Raw genomic sequence first — 16,505 nt, 5'->3', positions numbered from 1 at the left:
GGTGTTCGACAACTGTGTGCCGTAGACCCTGTTCTTCAAGGTCAAGCGTAATGACTGCAGTTGTCGTTCTGAGATCATACGGTTGAACTTGATCTGGATAATTCCAGCGAAAGAACTCATGCGCGCAAATCGCCCTTTAAATACTTGCGCGGATGTAACTAACCGTCTTTAGGATGCCATTGGGACAACCTCCGCCCTCGGAAGGAGGTGCTACGAAGGAGACTGACGTACCGGTACCCCCGGATGGGGTTTGCGTCGAACCTCCCGGCCACAGGGAGGGAGTTGGCTTTAGCGGCGCGAGGCATGGCGCCTCTACCCGTCACCGACTGGCCTCCTGTCTGAAGAAAGTAGAGAGCCAGCTGGTCGAGTATAGCCTGGAAATTCGTGGCATAGAGCGTGTGCAAGAGCACGAACGAATCCCAAGGCTGACCTGGGTCTCGTATCTGCAGGTTTTCCTGCTGTGGATGTCGGTCAATCTGGCTGCCAACAATATCAGCCTTGGAATGCTGGGGCCGGCTGTGTATGGCCTTAGCTTCCTTGACTCGGCTCTCTGTGCGGTCTTCGGCGCCCTCGTTGGTGCGACGGCTGCCTCATGGATGGCTACTTGGGGACCTATCTCGGGAATTCGAACTATGGTACGTCCCAGGGTTCTTGAGAATTGAATTGACCGTGCGTCCGCCTTACGCTTTCAGGCTTTCGGACGCTATACTATGGGATGGTGGCCGAGCAAACTCATCGTGATCTTGAATCTCATTCAGATGATTGGGTACTGTCTGATCAACTGCGTCGTATGCGGGCAGATTCTGTCTGCCGTATCTCCAAATGGAAGTTTACCGGTGGCAGTGGGTATGGATGTCTTATTTTTCCTCTATTAGCTCTAGCCACTAACGAGACGGCAGGAATTGTAATCATTGCAGTCATCAGTTGGATCATTGCAACTTTTGGCATTCGAATTTTCCACTACTACGAGCGGTAGGCACCATACTCGGCCTCTAGTTCCCAGCAGCAACATACTAAGAGCTCTAGGTTTGCCTTTCTGCCTCAGATCGTTGCTTTGAGCATTCTATTCGGAGTGTCCTCCTCAAAGTTCGACCTATCCACTCCATCCGACGGAGACACCCGCACCGTGATCGGTAACCGGTATGCTTGCACCTCTCTTGCTTCATTATTCGTTTTCTCATTTCATTAGACTATCGTTCTTTTCCCTTTGCGTTAGCGCTGCAATCACCTACACACCGCTAGCAGCCGACTTCTTTGTCTACTACCCGGAACGAACCTCAAGAGTCAAACTCTTCTCTCTCACCCTCCTCGGCCTCCTCTGCTCATTCACCCTCGCTTTCCTACTCGGCATCGGCCTCGCTTCTGGTGTAACCAACCACCCTTCCTACGCAGCAGCCTACAACAACGGCCAAGGCGCCTTGATAGTCGAAGGCTTCGGCCCTCTACACGCCTTCGGCGATTTCTGCTCCGTCATCGTCGCCCTCGGTCTCATTGCGAACACCGTCGCACCAACCTACTCCGCTGGCGTCGACTTCCAAGTCCTCGGCCGATACACCGAAAAGGTACCCCGCGCTATCTGGAACACATTTGGCGTAATCATCTATATGGTCTGTGCCCTCGCCGGACGCAGCCACCTCGCCGAGATCTTCACCAACTTCCTCGCATTAATGGGCTACTGGGTCGCCGTATGGCTTGGTATCATTCTCGAAGAACGCTTAATTTTCCGCCGTAATGGATATAACTGGGCTATTTGGGATGAGCCCTCAAAGCATCCGCTTGGAATTGCTGCGCTGATTGCGTTCCTGGTGGGTTGGGCTGGGGCTATCCTCTGCATGGCGCAGGTTTGGTATATTGGGCCGTTGGCCGGGCTGGTTGGGGAGTATGGAGCTGATGTATTTTTTACCTTTTCAGCTGCCAGTGGGTCTGACTAACGTGGCTATAGATGGGAAACTATGTTGGATTCTCGTGGGCTGCTCTGGTTTACCCGCCTCTGCGGTATTTTGAACTCAAGCGGTTCGGGAGGTAGATGGCATGTCTATCTATCGAAGTCGTGGGCGAATTGATACAAACGCTGTAGGTCGTTAGGAAGTGCAACGGCGGATATAGGTTGAAGAGCTACATGGTGTTAGAGCTCCGAGAATAGACCTAACTCGACATGGAGAATCCCGGTAATCGCTGGGGCCGGGTCGGAGAACGAAAAGAAAGAAAATAGACAGCATCTTTATTCATCTTCCCTATTCTACAGAGAACAATCCGAGGATTCAAAAAGTAACAAAGATAGGAATACAGCCACCACTCTGGCATACTTTATACTTTGTCCGCTGAAATCCCCCAGCACAACACACCATGGCTTGGATATTTATCGATCACCTTTGGATGAGGGAAACGGAGACGGAGGAACGAGAGAGAAAGAGATATGCGAGAGCAACAACTGTTCCGGACCACCTTCGGTGGAAGCTACCGTTTACCGATACCAGTACTCGGGCTTGACGTAGTCCGCGAAGGTCTTGGGCTCCTCCGGGACAGGGTGGTGGTGACCGTGGCCGTGGTCGTCATCTGTGAGGGGTGTTAGTCGCCACTTGTTATACGATTTGCGTTATTTGCCAGGAGGAACTCACGGGCATGGGGATCATCAAGGGGACCGATGTAGTTCAGCTTGACGACGTTACCGCACTCGTTGCAGCGCTCGATGGGGCGCTCACGGGAGACCTAACCATCATTAGCCTTGGATCTCATACACCCGAGCTTCAAAAGGGGCATAGGAATTCATACAGTAAGCCAGTTGACCACGTGAGAGTCTGCGGGATATCCGGTGCAGCCAGCATACTGCTCGTCACCGGCGCCGTTGACAATAATCGGGTTCTCGAGTGTTCCTGCAATCATGTTAGGTGTTTTTCCTCTGCCCGTTGCTGGTCCATGAAGTAAATATACCCTTTCGGGAAGCGTCGAGAGGCCTCATGTCGAAGATGTCGATGCCCTGCATCTTTCCGATGAGTTCGAGACGCTCGAGACCGGTGGCCTGCTCAAGGTCGGTGGGGACGGTACCGGGCTTGGCACCCGGAGGAATGAGGTCTTCTTCTTTGTTGATTTCTGCGCGGGTTCACATCATGTTAGCGCTGTATCCCCGAATTACGTCAATTTAGGGAGATACGTGAGGTGAGAGTCGGTGGGGATAGGTAAGGCAGGCCGATGGTATTCCGAGAGTGGATCTCAATTGCGACTTGTCACTGCTGGAAAGGACCTAAAGAGCTTCGAGACGACCGGATGTGCGTAACTGGTGTTCTGCAAACAGCTGGATTGCAGTTACAAACCTTCGAACGGAAGAATTTTGCCCTCCTCCTTGACCTGCCACTTCTTCTGGTTGACTATCGGGCAAGATATGGGATTAGCGATCGTGCCCCAGCAAAATCGTTCATCAACAAGTGCCATAAAAGACCAGCGACGCCCAATTGAGTTGGCGTTCGATATGACATGATCTGATCTCCCGCGAACCGTCGGCATTCGGGGATATTGGGAGTCACGTACAACGGCTGACGGAAGAGGAGAAAGGGCGAGCGGAGAGAGCCCTCACAGGGGCGCGCCTTGTAACTGCGAGAGCTGTGCGTTGGAAGAACATTATCCTGCACAGATGGGATGCAATGCCAACGGAAAGGGCGTGGAGGACTGGCAGCGAGGGAGTTTGGAGGTTGAGGTAAGTTTGAAGCTGCTTCGGGCCGTGGTCTGGCGCTGGAACGGCCACCGCCTTAGGCATACGTGTCCGCTGATTGGCTGTACAGCTCATACGGCATTCCGGGAAAGCCCGCCTGGCAGATTACTTTATTCGGGAGGTGGATAGGGCTTAGGGTTCGGTGTATCAGACCATAATTCTGGCGTGCCGTCCACGTTGGCGGCGATAGACGTTGATAGGGACGAGCTCATGACGTTCAGCTTTTCCACAGGCTAATAGATATCATACAGCTACCTCACATCAGCCGTCCGGTCTAGAGCTATCGCTACTGAAGGGCCCGTGTCCTCCAAATCGCCCCCTTGTACAACCTGCCAAGGAAAGTAGGTCAAGGGGCGGAAGAAGAAGAAGAAGAAGAAGTAAGAGGTGGGAGAAAAGGGACGAAGGAGAGTAGGAAGGAAAAAGATATTAAGAAGGAAGAGACGTTGAAAGGTGAGAAGGGGAAGTGGTGTATGCAAAATGAAGCAGCAATATTCCGTATCCATATCCATCCGTAACTTCCATAACATCATCCATAACCCATAAGAGCTCAATTCAGAGCTGTGTTGCCTTCTCTCGACACGCCGCCGGCGTAAACCCATTGCCGACCTTTCCTGCGATTATTCGCCAGCGATCGTTTTCGTACTCTTGGATAGCGCGTCGGAGCCGTTGCACCTATCAACCATATTAGAACAGACTCATATCCGACTAAGAAACAGAATGGAGTTTTCTAACCATTTCCTCACTCCAAGCCACATCCTTCGCCTTTAGTTTGGTGCAATAACGAACCTGCAACGTGCCACTCGTTCTCCCAGGGAAAAAATCGGCTATTTGCTTCCAAGTTAAGTTTTTATTTTCCTTTAGTTCAACCAACAAAGCGTCCTCCTCCGGAGTAAACTTGAGTTTGGGCCCCCGCGGTCGGGGCGCCGGATCAGGCATCCCGGGTTGGCCCACGACACTCGGAGGGCCAGATGGCAATGGCGATGTTTCGACATTCATACCCGGGCGCTCTGGGGCTCGGAGCGACGCATGGGGAGGGAGATGGTGGTGGTGGTGATGCTGTGGGAGCGCCATCGGATCGGTTGGCCCGAAGCCATGGGCTGGTATTGGATGGTGGTGCTGGGAAGACTCCCCGTGGACGGAGAAAAGCATTTCGGGAGAATGGGTCGCTTCAGAAGGTGCGTCTGGTGGAAGGACTGGCAACTGCCTGATTCCATGGTCTGTGTTTCCGCCCTCTTGCTCAGTTTCGGAATGTGGCCTCTTCTTGCCGCGCTGGACCGACGGCGTAATCTCGTAGTTCGCAGTAGCTGCGTACTGCACCGGGAGCATTTGAGCCTGGTTGAGGAGAGTTGTTTGGGAGATATCGGGGACTGTTGGCTGTGACGTTGCGGCTGGAAGTACGGTCGCGTTCGCATGATGCTGCTCGAATGCTGCGCCGTGCGAGTTTCCAGTCGGGAAAGACGTGTCTGTATGTTTCGCGTGCTGAATGTTCGGCTGCTGGGAGTGATAGACAAGGGTGCCTTCATGTTCCTCAGGTTTGCAGCTAGCATGTTGAGAGTAATCAATGGCATAGTCTCGATAAGGATCCGCCAGCGTCGCGGACATACATCGGTGCTGCTAGAGCCTAGAAGCCCCGGCAGGCTACCGAGCTAAATGTCGAAGGAGTTCGAGGAAGAAGTGATAGACAAGATGCCAACAAGGACAGACGTAGCAATCACGAACAACTCCAAGGACAAGTGCTGTTGCGGCGTCTCGCTAAAAAAGCTCTCAAGGCGCTTTCAAGTGGACGTCTCGTGTTGGTGTCTGGTGGTTGGAAAGAGGAGGAGGTGCGATCGCCATGTACCAGACCAGAGTCCAAAGCACCCCAGACTAACTTTAGCCCGAATCAAGATGGTGTTCCGTTCCCAGCTCTACCTCCCGGTTAGAAACAAAAGAAGTAAGTTGTCGCAGAACGGTTATTGGATCGCCGGCAAAAGCGGACCAGAGGGCCAAAAGAACAGAGAAAAGCGAGAGGCTGGATTTTACTGAAGGCGACAACCACGACGCAATCTCGCAATCCTCAGGAAGTGGGGAGGCGGGAGAAGAGGAAATGGAAGGGACGAAAGGACGAGAAAGAGAAAACGAACAGCGTAAACATCAGGGATGGTTTGTACTCACCGGGGTCTGGGGCGAACTTTTGGAGCTCCAAAAATACTGGCTTGCCTTTCTTCACAAAGCTCAGAATGAACCCGAATGGGGGCCAGGTCAGCCGGATCTGGAGACGGGAAGGGCTGGCTTTGCTTTCTGGATCCGAGAAAAGCAGCAGTTGGGATTATCCAAACGGCTCACTAGCCGGAGCCCGCGCTGTGTATAAAAGTTGTAGCGGTGGACGGATAACCAAATAATATGCCAAAGGGGCCCAGAGCTTTGAAGGACCTGAAGAGATGTTGAAAGGAAGTAGGGTCAAGACCGTCTTGCAGAGAAACAAAGGCCCTGTGCAGCGCGTTAGATGCGAAGCCACGGTCGACAACGGCGGCCAAGGACTGGGAAGGAAAGTTTCTCGAAAGAGGGAAAACAGTCAGGATACGGCGAGACAAGCCCGACGAGGAACATCGCCAGAACTGGAGAGGTGCGGGTGGATAAAGAAAGAGAAATCGCCCATTTGGCAGATCAGCGCTCTGGTCAAGCTAAGCTTGCAAAGAAGACCATATGGACTCCAACCATCGGTCTTTGAGGATGCTCCCAAAGAGGCGATTTGATGGAATTCCTCAGCATCAATTTCGCACCTTCCACCAAGCTGATCCGGCCAAGTGCCAAGGGCATGGCGGAGGGAAACGAAACTGAAAACAAAATCGGAAGAAAGAGGCGGGGGAACATCAAAACGGGTCAGAAAAAAAGAACCATGGAGGCATGAGTGGCATGAAACGCTCAGCACGACAGAAAAGAGTCTCACTGGAAATCATCCTTGGCCAGATTTCTCTGAACCCCATTCGTGATCAACAGGAAGCGGGGGGAGATCCAAGCCCACCCCATTCGGACGCCTTGCAGCATCTCAAGTTAGCTTGTTATTGGATACGAGCGTGGGAGACAAGGCTGGTGGATTTCGGAGGAAGGTATCAAACCTGCGGCTGGGCGTGCGTTGAATCGCCTAGGAATCCTACCCCTGTCAGAACAAGGCCTGTCGTACGTCGTCGGAGCAACTCCACCAAACAGAGACGCCAGGACTGGCGAATCGGAAGGACCTGTCGGCGAGACACCCACGAGGAGAGGGGGTGATGAGGAAAATGCGACACTCTGTTGCAGTTGGATGCGGGTGGTGCCGTCCATCTTGCGAAGCAGTGGTTCCGGTTGTGGACGATTTCTTTGCTTGCCTGATAAACAGGAGTGGGAACCTCCAGAGACAAGAAAGTGAGTGCTCCTGAATAGCGCGTGCACTGCAACTGATCGAGATGGAGCATTTGGGGTGAAAGACACCGTTGTTTGTGGTGGCTCAATTACTGCGTGCCGCGCATTGTACCGTGAAGGCCAAATCGCAGCAGGAACCCAGGAACCCAACAACCAACCCCGAGTCCTCTTCTTTATCCTTGAGAGGAAGTTGCCCGACAATCAGAGAAATCACATCATCCCATATCTTCCCCTGGTGAGCCTGAACGGACAGGTATAACTCATCATCTTCTCCCTACTTGGGAAATCCCCGTCTCGACATCTTGACCCTTCTCGCGCGAGTCTCCATTCACCTTCTTTGCCCCGTTGTCCCGGTCCTCCGGGATGGAACAAAGGCGCGTCTGTCCCTCCTTCGATGCGGCCTGACAACGGTCGGACGGAGCAAACCAGGTCAAGCGTCCGAGCGCGTGAAAGAGAAGGCCGTGGGTGGCGTCCAAGACAAGAGATGGCATGGGGTTGCTCGAGCACCGCCCTATTCTGCTTTCATACCTAGTTCAGCTCAGGACGGCAAGACGGAACACCGCGACCCAAGATGTATCACCGTCCCGATCTCCAGGGACGAGCAAAGGCCCTCAATCCTTTATCTAAGGTTGCGGAGGTGCAGGTCCACCGAACACACCCTGGAGCGTCAGCTTGTCAGCTCCAAGCCACTGTCGTTCCCTCGAAGACTCGAAGGTGACGAGAATCCGCAGAGACGGAGGCTCCTCAAAGCTCACCATTCATCCTTCCACCTTCCAGTCTTGTCTCCTGCAAAGTGCAGCCGCCCAATTGCCCGTACCCTTTTCTCTTCCTGCCATTTTTCTTTTTCTGATAGACTTAAAGTTTGCATCGCAAGCTTGAGTCGAGATCATGAAGCACTGGTGAAACAGATAATCTCACCCCCACGGCAGCTGGTTGGCCAAAAAGAGGAAAAGAAGCTGGTCCAGACTGTCACGGACTTGGACTAGCCTCGTCGAGACCAATCTTCTTCGGAGGCGACCGGAATTTAAACATGTCAATAATCAACGTCGTGCTCTTGAGGTCGATACCAAAGGGAGCCCAGGGGGAAGAATTGAGCAGGTGAACTGGGAAACGGCGAGGAAAGTGAAAAACAAACCCACAATAAATGGGCTTGTCAAATCCCGTCAATAGCTCCAACTGCCCACGGACTGACCTTCTCAATCTCTTCGGTCGCAGGAGCTCTTCAGGTCTGAGACTTCTGACAATAAGCATTTGATTTGTCGACCGTGCACGCACACAAGTCGATAAGGAACAGTACTGTACACGTCCACACAAGAGGTCCCGATTTCATCTCCTGAATGACCTTTCCTCATAAACTCAGTTATTGCCATAATGAAACACTTGCAAGAAAGGGTAAAAGTGTTTTCCACAGATGCATTATTATTGCCAAAAAGCATGAAAAGAAAGATAGAATGACCAACGCCCACCGCCGTCGCTTAAGCAAAGTTATCGGATCGATCGACCCATATGTCCTCCAACTCGGCGAAATTCTGGAAGTGCAGAGGACGATGCTGATCGTCGTAGAACCTGAGGGGTGTGTCGATCTTGACATACACCGGGCGTTTCTCGACGCTTCCATACGCGCTTCCCATGAAGCTATAGTTCCATACATTGTCCTCGGGCACCAGAAAGTATCCACGGATCTTGTCGCTGAGCAGCAATTGGCACTTCTCGCCCATGCTGGTTGAGAATCCCTGCGGCTGGTCGGACGTGGTATCCCTGTTCTCAGCTCCCCACTTGTAACCCTGAGGCGTGAGCCCCCATGCTGCAAGCGAGACGGAGCCCGGTGTGAATGAGACAGTCATCGTCACCGTTTTCTTGTCCCAAGATGAGTGGGCGTTCATCAAGCGCGAGTGCTGAGTCACATCTTGCGCAGTCATGTACGGAGGCTCATTTCCAGAGATGGTGTGGATGACTCCGAGCGGCTCCAAGTTGTTCAGATAATCGTGTTGTGGAAGCTGGTGTGGAAGTTGAACCTCGCGAGTATTACCGACCTGCGGGATCATGACAATGGTCCGAACCTCCTTCACCTGGTCGTTGTCCGGTGGCGAGCTCCCGTACAGGTATCCGGCCACTTGCACCCGAAGATCGGCGATCATGATGAACCGCTTGAGGATGTTCTTGGGCATGATATACGTGTAACCCTCCTCCCGGATTTCATCTGAAGAGATGTAGATATTGTTCGCCCTAGTGCGGAGATTGGACGTTGCGATAGCTCGGGTACGCCACTCGGTCTTCGACGCGAACGACTGCTGCTCATACTGAGAGGTGGTGGTAACAATAATATCCTCACCGCGGACGTTCTGCGTCTTTGTTGTCACAGCCGTGAGCTGCTTCTGCTCCTCCTGCTGCTTTTCAATCTCCGCAGCCTGTTGTCGCTGCAATGATGGCGCGCTGATTTCCATACCAAGAATGATATCTCGAACCTCGCTACTCGTCAAGCTCTGGACGTTAACATTGTTCTTCTTGCCGTAGTCGTTCAAAATCAAATCACGCAGCTGCACTTCAACCTTCATCCAGTCTTCATCAGAGAGCGACGGCCAGATATGGTGTTCCAATGTGATGACACTCTTATCGGGTCGAAGGATGATTTTCGCCTTGTCGATATTAACGTGAAGGGCTCTGAGAATCAGGATTAATCGGGAGAAAGCGGTGTATGGCGAGATGGTCTTCAGCCACTCATCGTAGAGATTGAAAAGCACCATCTGAGGCTCGGTTGCACGCAGGATCATGTCTGCAAGCTTCTCGACCTTCATAGCAGCCTGGAAAGGCAGTTGAAGTTCGGAGGCACGGATGGAGATGTTAGGGAAATCAAGGAGGTGAACCTCGAGAGGATCAAGAAGACCCTTGCGGGTGACGATAAGCTGCTTCGGCTGTTCTTCAACGGGCAACGATCGAATGAGTGCCGCGACTTCTTCTGCTGTCTTCCACTTGGCAAGCTGACCTAGACGTTTCTGGCCTGCCCAGACACTCGTGTGGATGATCTTTAAGAACAGTTGTCCAGTCCTGGGGTTGAAGATAAAGATGGCACCGTTAATAGGCTTTGTCGTAAGATTCCCTTCGAATGTCTTGTGAATTGTGACACGGTAAACGTTGGTATCATCAATGAAAAGCTGGATCTGTGGGCTAAAAAGCTCCGAGTAGTTCTGCGAGTTGAGGAACTCCTGGTTGCTCTCAGAGGCATAGAGCTGCAGACCCTTTCGAATACGTTCTCTCAGTACATACAGGGCAGGATTAGCTTTCATGACCTTCGCCATAGCTTGCTGTACCAGGGTCTTCAGACCAGGGAAGTACTGGCCGTATGCAGAGTAAAGGTTGTAAGAAAGGTCGATCGCGATCATGAGACCTGTCGCAGAAGGATAGATACTCATGCTATCGGTTGTGTAGTCCAGATACTTGGCACGGACGTACCGCTCGATATCATGGGAATCGTAGTCACCGTAGCGCAGTTGGACATCAAGCCAGAACTTATTGGTCGTCGTAGGCTCGTACACGTCCTTGGTGTCGAACAAAATAGAAGGCCGAGTCACATTCCATTTGTTCGTCGCAAAAAGCAAGATATCTGCACATGAACTGTTCATCTTGTACGACTTACGTGGATGAATGGTCTCCTTTTGAACTGCTTCAATACCCAGCTGCTCGAGTTCCTGATCGAAGACTTGGCACAGATCCATAACCACAGACTCGTGGATCTTCTGCCACAAGTGCGCACGGAAGATCTGAATTAGAGAAATCTTCAATGTGGGGATCTTGCCGTGCAAGAAGATACCAGTAAGATCCAATTGCACCTGGAAACCAACATAAACGTTGGCACGGTTGATTGTCGGAGACCACCAGAGGGTGAATCGACGGTTGGGAATCTGGTTAAGACCGGATCTCTGAGCGTTCGTGAGCTTCTTGAATTTCATCGACCTAAACATTGAGTTAGCGGATTCAAGATTGATGGAAGCAAAGGGTCGAAGGAGACCCACTCTTCAAAACCACTATTATGCAATACAAGGTAGTCATGTCGGAGATAAAGCTGGTCTTTGTCAACTCGGAAACCAGCCCACTCAGCCGCCTCAGGCTCAAGAGTGATATCGTTGATCACAAAATCGTGAGATTCGGGGCTTGAAGATTCGTCCTGCCCGGAGGACCCGAAATTAGGCGCCCTAAATGCTAGATACCGTCGCTTTTCCTTCGTGTCAAGCGCAGCAAACTCAGCCGCTGTTATCTCCACAATATCGTAGGTTCCTGCCGGCGACTCTTGCGTCTTCTCCCTGTGGAAAACAAGAATGTGGTTCGGTGTCACGACAAGATCTTCCTTGCCCTGCCCAATTTTTATGCGATAGAGACGGTCACAGCCACTGACAATGTTGAAAGCGCGGCGAGATCCCCCATCCGGACCGAGCAGTAAGTCTCCTTCCTTGACATCTTCGACGTTGACCTTGGTGCCATCATACCGCAACAGCTGTGTGCCCTTAGCAAGACAGGCTTTTTCCCAGAACAGACCCTCCCAGGATGGGAATGCCGTTGCCTTGAACAAGGTGTGCTCAAGAATGGTCTCTACACCACCCAGCGCCTGTATAACATCGGTACGGTAAGCGTTCAAATTCCACAACTTTCCGTCATGTCGCTGGCTCGTCCACCAGAAAGGGTTGCTCTTCATTAGCTGGTACTGTTTGAATTCAGCACGAAGCCGGAAACCCTTGTCGAAACTCAGGGTACTGCGGTCCTTTTGGAAGAGGGTGTTGATACGCGGGAGACCGCGATCCCAGCTGTCTTCCAGATCCTCGAGGGTGAGGCGACGATTCTGCTGCTGGGCTTCCTGTCGTTTCTGAGAATATTCCATCCATACGCGCTGGGAGTCGATGAACTCAGCCTCCCAAGGGATGATATATCGGAAGATGTTGGGAATTAAGGTTTCCTCGTCATGTGACATACCCGCGCGGAAGTGGGTGATGCCAGTGTCGGTCTGCTTGGACCAGCGCTTATCGCTTGCGGGTATGAGGATGTGCGAGCCGGATATCATACCCAATCCTCCAAGTTCCTTGGGGGTATAGAACACAGCGGGAGGGAAACGGGAAGGCATCTTGGAGTTCAGTCCGATCTTGACACGGGTCTGGATCTTGGTTTCGCACTTGACGATGGTGTCGAGGAGGTTAACGGTCGACACAGCAGCTTCTCGATAGTAAGTGAAAAGCGCAATCAAAGCCGTGTTCCACTTGTTCGCGATCTTGGTAAAGGTAGTCGAACCGGACGACATTAAGATCTGCCGAATGCGGTTGTTGAATTTTTGGATATCCTCCTCGGTGACCTGTAGGAAAGCGTGTGCCGTGCGTTCTTTTGTGGAGTTTTCCACTAGAGACCAAACACTGTCCTTGACTGAGAACTCTTCGTTCTGGTTGCGGGCCTTGGGAAGAATCCGAACTTCGAATCCGGACATCGAGAATAGTAGGTTAGGGTTATCCTTGCTGTAGACGCTGGAGAAAGTATCATCCCAATCAATCGTGGTAATAGACCGTGGTAGACGGTTCTTCAGATCCCAGAAAACAGCGCGGCCCAGGTTGACATCATGGCGCATCAAGCGCATCCGACAGTCTCGAGGCCAGCACTTCTTGTTCTTGTACCCGATAACATTTTCAAAGTTTGGGTCCGGATTTTCTGTCAAGAATCGCTGTATCAGATCGCGGGACTCGTCTGCGTTGAATCGGAAGAAGACCCAAATCTTATCGACATAGCGGGTGTACAACCGAATCGGGTGCCGCTGCTCGGTCGCACGGTCTCTGAATTGCAGAAAGTCGTTCGGGCTCTGGGGAGGGCCGGCCATTTCACTGGCTCGTTGCAGACCGAGAAGAAGCAAGTCAATCATCAATCCGTAGAACTGAAAGACGAAGCCAGAGAACTGAAGACCACGGATCAATCCGTAGCTGTTTGTATGGTTCATGTCCTTGTAGCTCAGCTGCACGTTGTTCTTAGACGTAATGTAATCAGCCAAGTTGTGGTCCATAATCAGACGAAGTAGTCGGTTGAGCAGCGTCAGATCAATCTTCTCGTAGACCTTCGAAAGTTCCGTCTCGATCATCACGTTTGTCTCGCCATCGGCGGTTTCCCAGACATTGGACAGGTTGTTGATACCTTGTGCCCACTTGTATGTCAACAAAGGAGGAACTTCAGAATCGGACGGTTTAATCCAAGCGGGGAATAGATGGCGCTGCTCGGCTTGGTACCAGAGATACTGGTCCAGATAAGCATCGGTGATCTTTTCGATTGGCTCGACATCGTAGACCGGGTTTATATTGCTGTAGTTGTCGTTCATGTCGATCCCAACTTCCTTGAATGCGCGCTGGGTCAGGAGGAAGCGCTTAATCCGAGCCAGCGTCGTTCCAGGAGAGTCATAGGCCTGTTCGATAAGAGCGAGCTCCTCACGTTGGCTTTGGTTCAGTCTACCCTTGACAGAATAGGACTCGCGAAGACGTTCCAAAGCAAGGATCAAAATCTTGGTATCGTGCTTGTAGGAAACACTTGGGAATGGAATTGGCGAGAACTTGCGCGACTCGAGCCAGTGCACCATGGTGGTGTATATGGCGACAGCTTCCTCAGACGACACATACGGGCCGTCCTTGAGGTAGTTGTGCTGCCTCTCTTGCTCAGCCTTGAGCCACAAGCGGGTAAGTCGACCCAGGTTTTTCTTTGCAACAGTCTTGTCTACCGTAGCACCACGCCGAATTCTCTCACGGTTGTAGTGTGCTACTGAAATCCACCAGTCGGCCTTGCTCTTGACGTACCGGAGGATAATGTTCTCGATAGGCGCAGGAAGGCCAGGCACTTTCCATGGAATATTACTCTTCCAACACCTCCATGCTTCTGAGAGATGCTGAAGAACAGTATTCACTTTGTTTTGCTTGATACCTTCAGGCATCATGTCCATCAAGTCAGCCATGACAGATGCACGGAGTTCCAGATCAAAGTGCGACTCCACACGCTGCTTGGTCACGGTCTTCGCCACACCCTTACTATGACGACCCTCGAACTGACGGGAGAGCAGGTTTCCAAGCCATCTCTCGAGCAGAGGGATAATACCGCGCATGAAGAATAACCATACGCGCCAGGCAGGGGCCCAGAAACCGCAACCAGGGCCTTTACCAACAGACCCAGAGTTGAAGCGGTAGTAGATCAGATGTTTCAAATCCTTACAGGATCGGATCTGGTGCATCAGCTTGTACTTGTAACGGTACATACCAGTCAACTGTCCGACATGGTTAAACGCATACAGAATACCATCAGCAAGCTGGAACGCATCGATATTTCCTAGGCGATATTGAACTTGCGCATCGACAATCAACTTCGTAAGACGTAGGATTTCTCGCATCAAATGGAACGCATTTCCAAAGCGGGACTTCTTTCGTTCTTTGGTAGTCAACGTCTTGACAGGCTTCAGGTTAAAGTTGTAGTCCAGATGCAGATACGTCAAGTTCTTGCGGTGAATCAAAAGGTTGAGCATATTGAAACCCTGACGACAAACCTGCAGGCCGGCCTCCACCCAGTCAATCGTGGTCTGCTGGAAGAACTTCGTCGACTTCAAGGTTTTCAACAAATCCTGCTTGCTCTGCGCCTTGGGTTTCTTCTGATGCAGCTCGTTGAGCACATACGTTTTGAGAAGCTTTTGGTACGAGACGCGAACTTTGACGGGCTGGCCTTGAGGGCAGTGCTCCAGATACCACTGTTTCACGAGCGGTACGTCCTGGGCGCGAACCATCTTTCCTGAGCGCTTGTTAAAAGGATGAGGAGCCCACCACAGGGCGATCGCTGAAGCAGTCTCAGGCGTGTAGAGCTCTTCTTCAGCGAAGAAGGGCTCAAAATCCCCAGGAAGCTCAAAATCATCCTCGTTATCAGGGCCAAAAATCTCATCCTCATGGCTGACGGTGATATTCTTGGGGGCAACGGAGCGTGAAGAGATCGGATTAATAACAGGGTCAAAGTAGAAGGCGGGGAGATTAGGTTGGTCGTCGGTTCGGACATAGACAACTTGAGGGTGCGAGTACCAGGAAACCTTGACACTTCTCGGAAGGGTATTGTACAGGAATGGATATGCGACACGGTACTCGGTTCGAATAGGCGCGCGGAAGATGATACGGTCAATTGCATTGAACTCGCTGAAGTCCTCGTCGTTCGGGTCGATGTCCTTGTACAGCGGCTCGAAACGAGGGCCACCGGGGATGGCGACATTTAGCGCTTTCGCGGTAAAAAAGCTGTTCAAATCGAACATGTGGAAATAATTCTGGTCGACCACGTCACTCAAAAGCTGGTGACTTAAGCGGTAAAGAGTTGCCATCTGTGGAAGATCCAAGTTCCACTTCCGATAACTCGGACCATTGACGTGCGGCGTATCAAGGAGAGGCCTGTGGTCGTAGAACCATTCGTAGACAGGTGAATCTTCCGACTCATCTAGCTCCATCTGAATCGGCTCTAGTGGCTCGACATCTTCGATATTCTCCGACCACGAAAGCGGGGGCTCCTCATCATCGAAAGGCGGAAATCGCATTCGCTTAAAGTGTCTCCGGTCGCTCTTTTCCCTTCGCATGCACACCCACATCGTAGCCCACTGGGCATGGAATACTGGCTCAATGACCCTCGGCGTCTCGTTAACGAGAGTAAGGCAGCCGTTGACGTGGTACAAGACCTTCACTTCCCTCGTAGACTCCCAAGGCATGGGCATGTTCTCCAACAACTTCAAGACGGCATGAGGCATGAACTTCAGAGCTCCGAGATAGCTGCGCTTCTCGTTGCTGAATTTTTTCTGAGACACGTCACCGATGTCCCTCACGATCTTGCGAAGATGCTCCGGAGGCATATCAGCTTTTTGTGATTCGACGAACCCGCCCTTTCTCTTCTCTCCAAAGCGGTTCCGTTGCGTCCGGAGCCATTCCGTCTTCTTTTGTGCAAACTTTGCGACGGTCGGGTCGGCTGGGGGTTGGTATCCTGGCGGCGGAGGCGCCATGGGCATCGAGGGCGGCGCTGATGCACCCCATCCAGGCGGAGGCGGAGGCGGCAGCGATGCCATTGTGCTTGACGTTGAAGGGGGGAAACACTCTTCTCCGGGGTTAACCTGAAGTCGCGTCAAGACTCAAGTGAGAAAAGAATCCTGCGCGACGGCAAATTCATCAGTCAGGATCTTGGACCCGGAGACAAAAAGGTTGAAGTGATCACGTCGAAGGGTTAAGAGAAGGTCCTGAAGAATAAGGTCTCACTCCTGGACGATCCCCTTCCGCGACGAGGGTGGAAGACGATTCTTTCTCTCTTTCCTGCTCCTTTCGCGCTGAAGCTTGAAAAGAGGTGGCGGGCTCTGGCACAGTTGCGCTAGGACATATATGTGTTAGCGCGGTCTCGCCAAATTAGC

At 52.0% G+C, this 16,505-nt stretch overlaps 4 protein-coding genes across 4 annotated transcripts; 1 reads left to right on the top strand and 3 right to left on the bottom strand.

Annotated features, from left to right (window-relative positions):
• Positions 1–170: 170 nt before the first annotated feature.
• BJX67DRAFT_351960 (purine-cytosine permease family protein) lies at positions 171–2,205 on the top strand (the record flags this gene model as incomplete). Its single annotated transcript, XM_071028958.1, has 6 exons — positions 171–635; positions 693–846; positions 900–972; positions 1,027–1,140; positions 1,190–1,892; positions 1,943–2,205. 6 exons carry the CDS (start codon positions 174–176, stop codon positions 2,024–2,026), a joined length of 1,590 nt encoding a protein of 529 aa, XP_070887006.1. The 3' UTR covers positions 2,027–2,205.
• cox5b (cytochrome c oxidase subunit IV) lies at positions 2,206–3,837 on the bottom strand. Its single transcript, XM_071028957.1, has 7 exons — positions 3,775–3,837; positions 3,526–3,689; positions 3,312–3,365; positions 2,932–3,090; positions 2,773–2,873; positions 2,619–2,709; positions 2,206–2,556 (listed from the first exon to the last, which is right to left on the bottom strand). Exons 1-7 carry the CDS (start codon positions 3,786–3,788, stop codon positions 2,465–2,467), a joined length of 675 nt encoding a protein of 224 aa, XP_070887005.1. The 5' UTR covers positions 3,789–3,837; the 3' UTR covers positions 2,206–2,464.
• A 421-nt stretch (positions 3,838–4,258) lies between these two features.
• Positions 4,259–5,308, bottom strand: BJX67DRAFT_380579 (SANT/Myb-like DNA-binding domain-containing protein; the record flags this gene model as incomplete). Its single annotated transcript, XM_071032812.1, has 2 exons — positions 4,259–4,378; positions 4,439–5,308. 2 exons carry the CDS (start codon positions 5,306–5,308, stop codon positions 4,259–4,261), a joined length of 990 nt encoding a protein of 329 aa, XP_070887004.1.
• A 3,142-nt stretch (positions 5,309–8,450) lies between these two features.
• prp8 (U4/U6-U5 snRNP complex subunit PRP8) lies at positions 8,451–16,422 on the bottom strand. Its single transcript, XM_071035375.1, has 2 exons — positions 11,098–16,422; positions 8,451–11,038 (listed from the first exon to the last, which is right to left on the bottom strand). Exons 1-2 carry the CDS (start codon positions 16,167–16,169, stop codon positions 8,563–8,565), a joined length of 7,548 nt encoding a protein of 2,515 aa, XP_070887003.1. The 5' UTR covers positions 16,170–16,422; the 3' UTR covers positions 8,451–8,562.
• Positions 16,423–16,505: the final 83 nt, after the last annotated feature.

Source organism: Aspergillus lucknowensis (genome assembly GCF_044049455.1).
Source record: "Aspergillus lucknowensis strain CBS 449.75 chromosome Unknown BJX67scaffold_16, whole genome shotgun sequence".
In the NCBI taxonomy this organism is placed as follows: domain Eukaryota; kingdom Fungi; phylum Ascomycota; class Eurotiomycetes; order Eurotiales; family Aspergillaceae; genus Aspergillus; species Aspergillus lucknowensis.
Note: the sequence above shows the minus strand (reverse complement) of the source record. Positions and strands in the feature narration are given on the sequence as shown.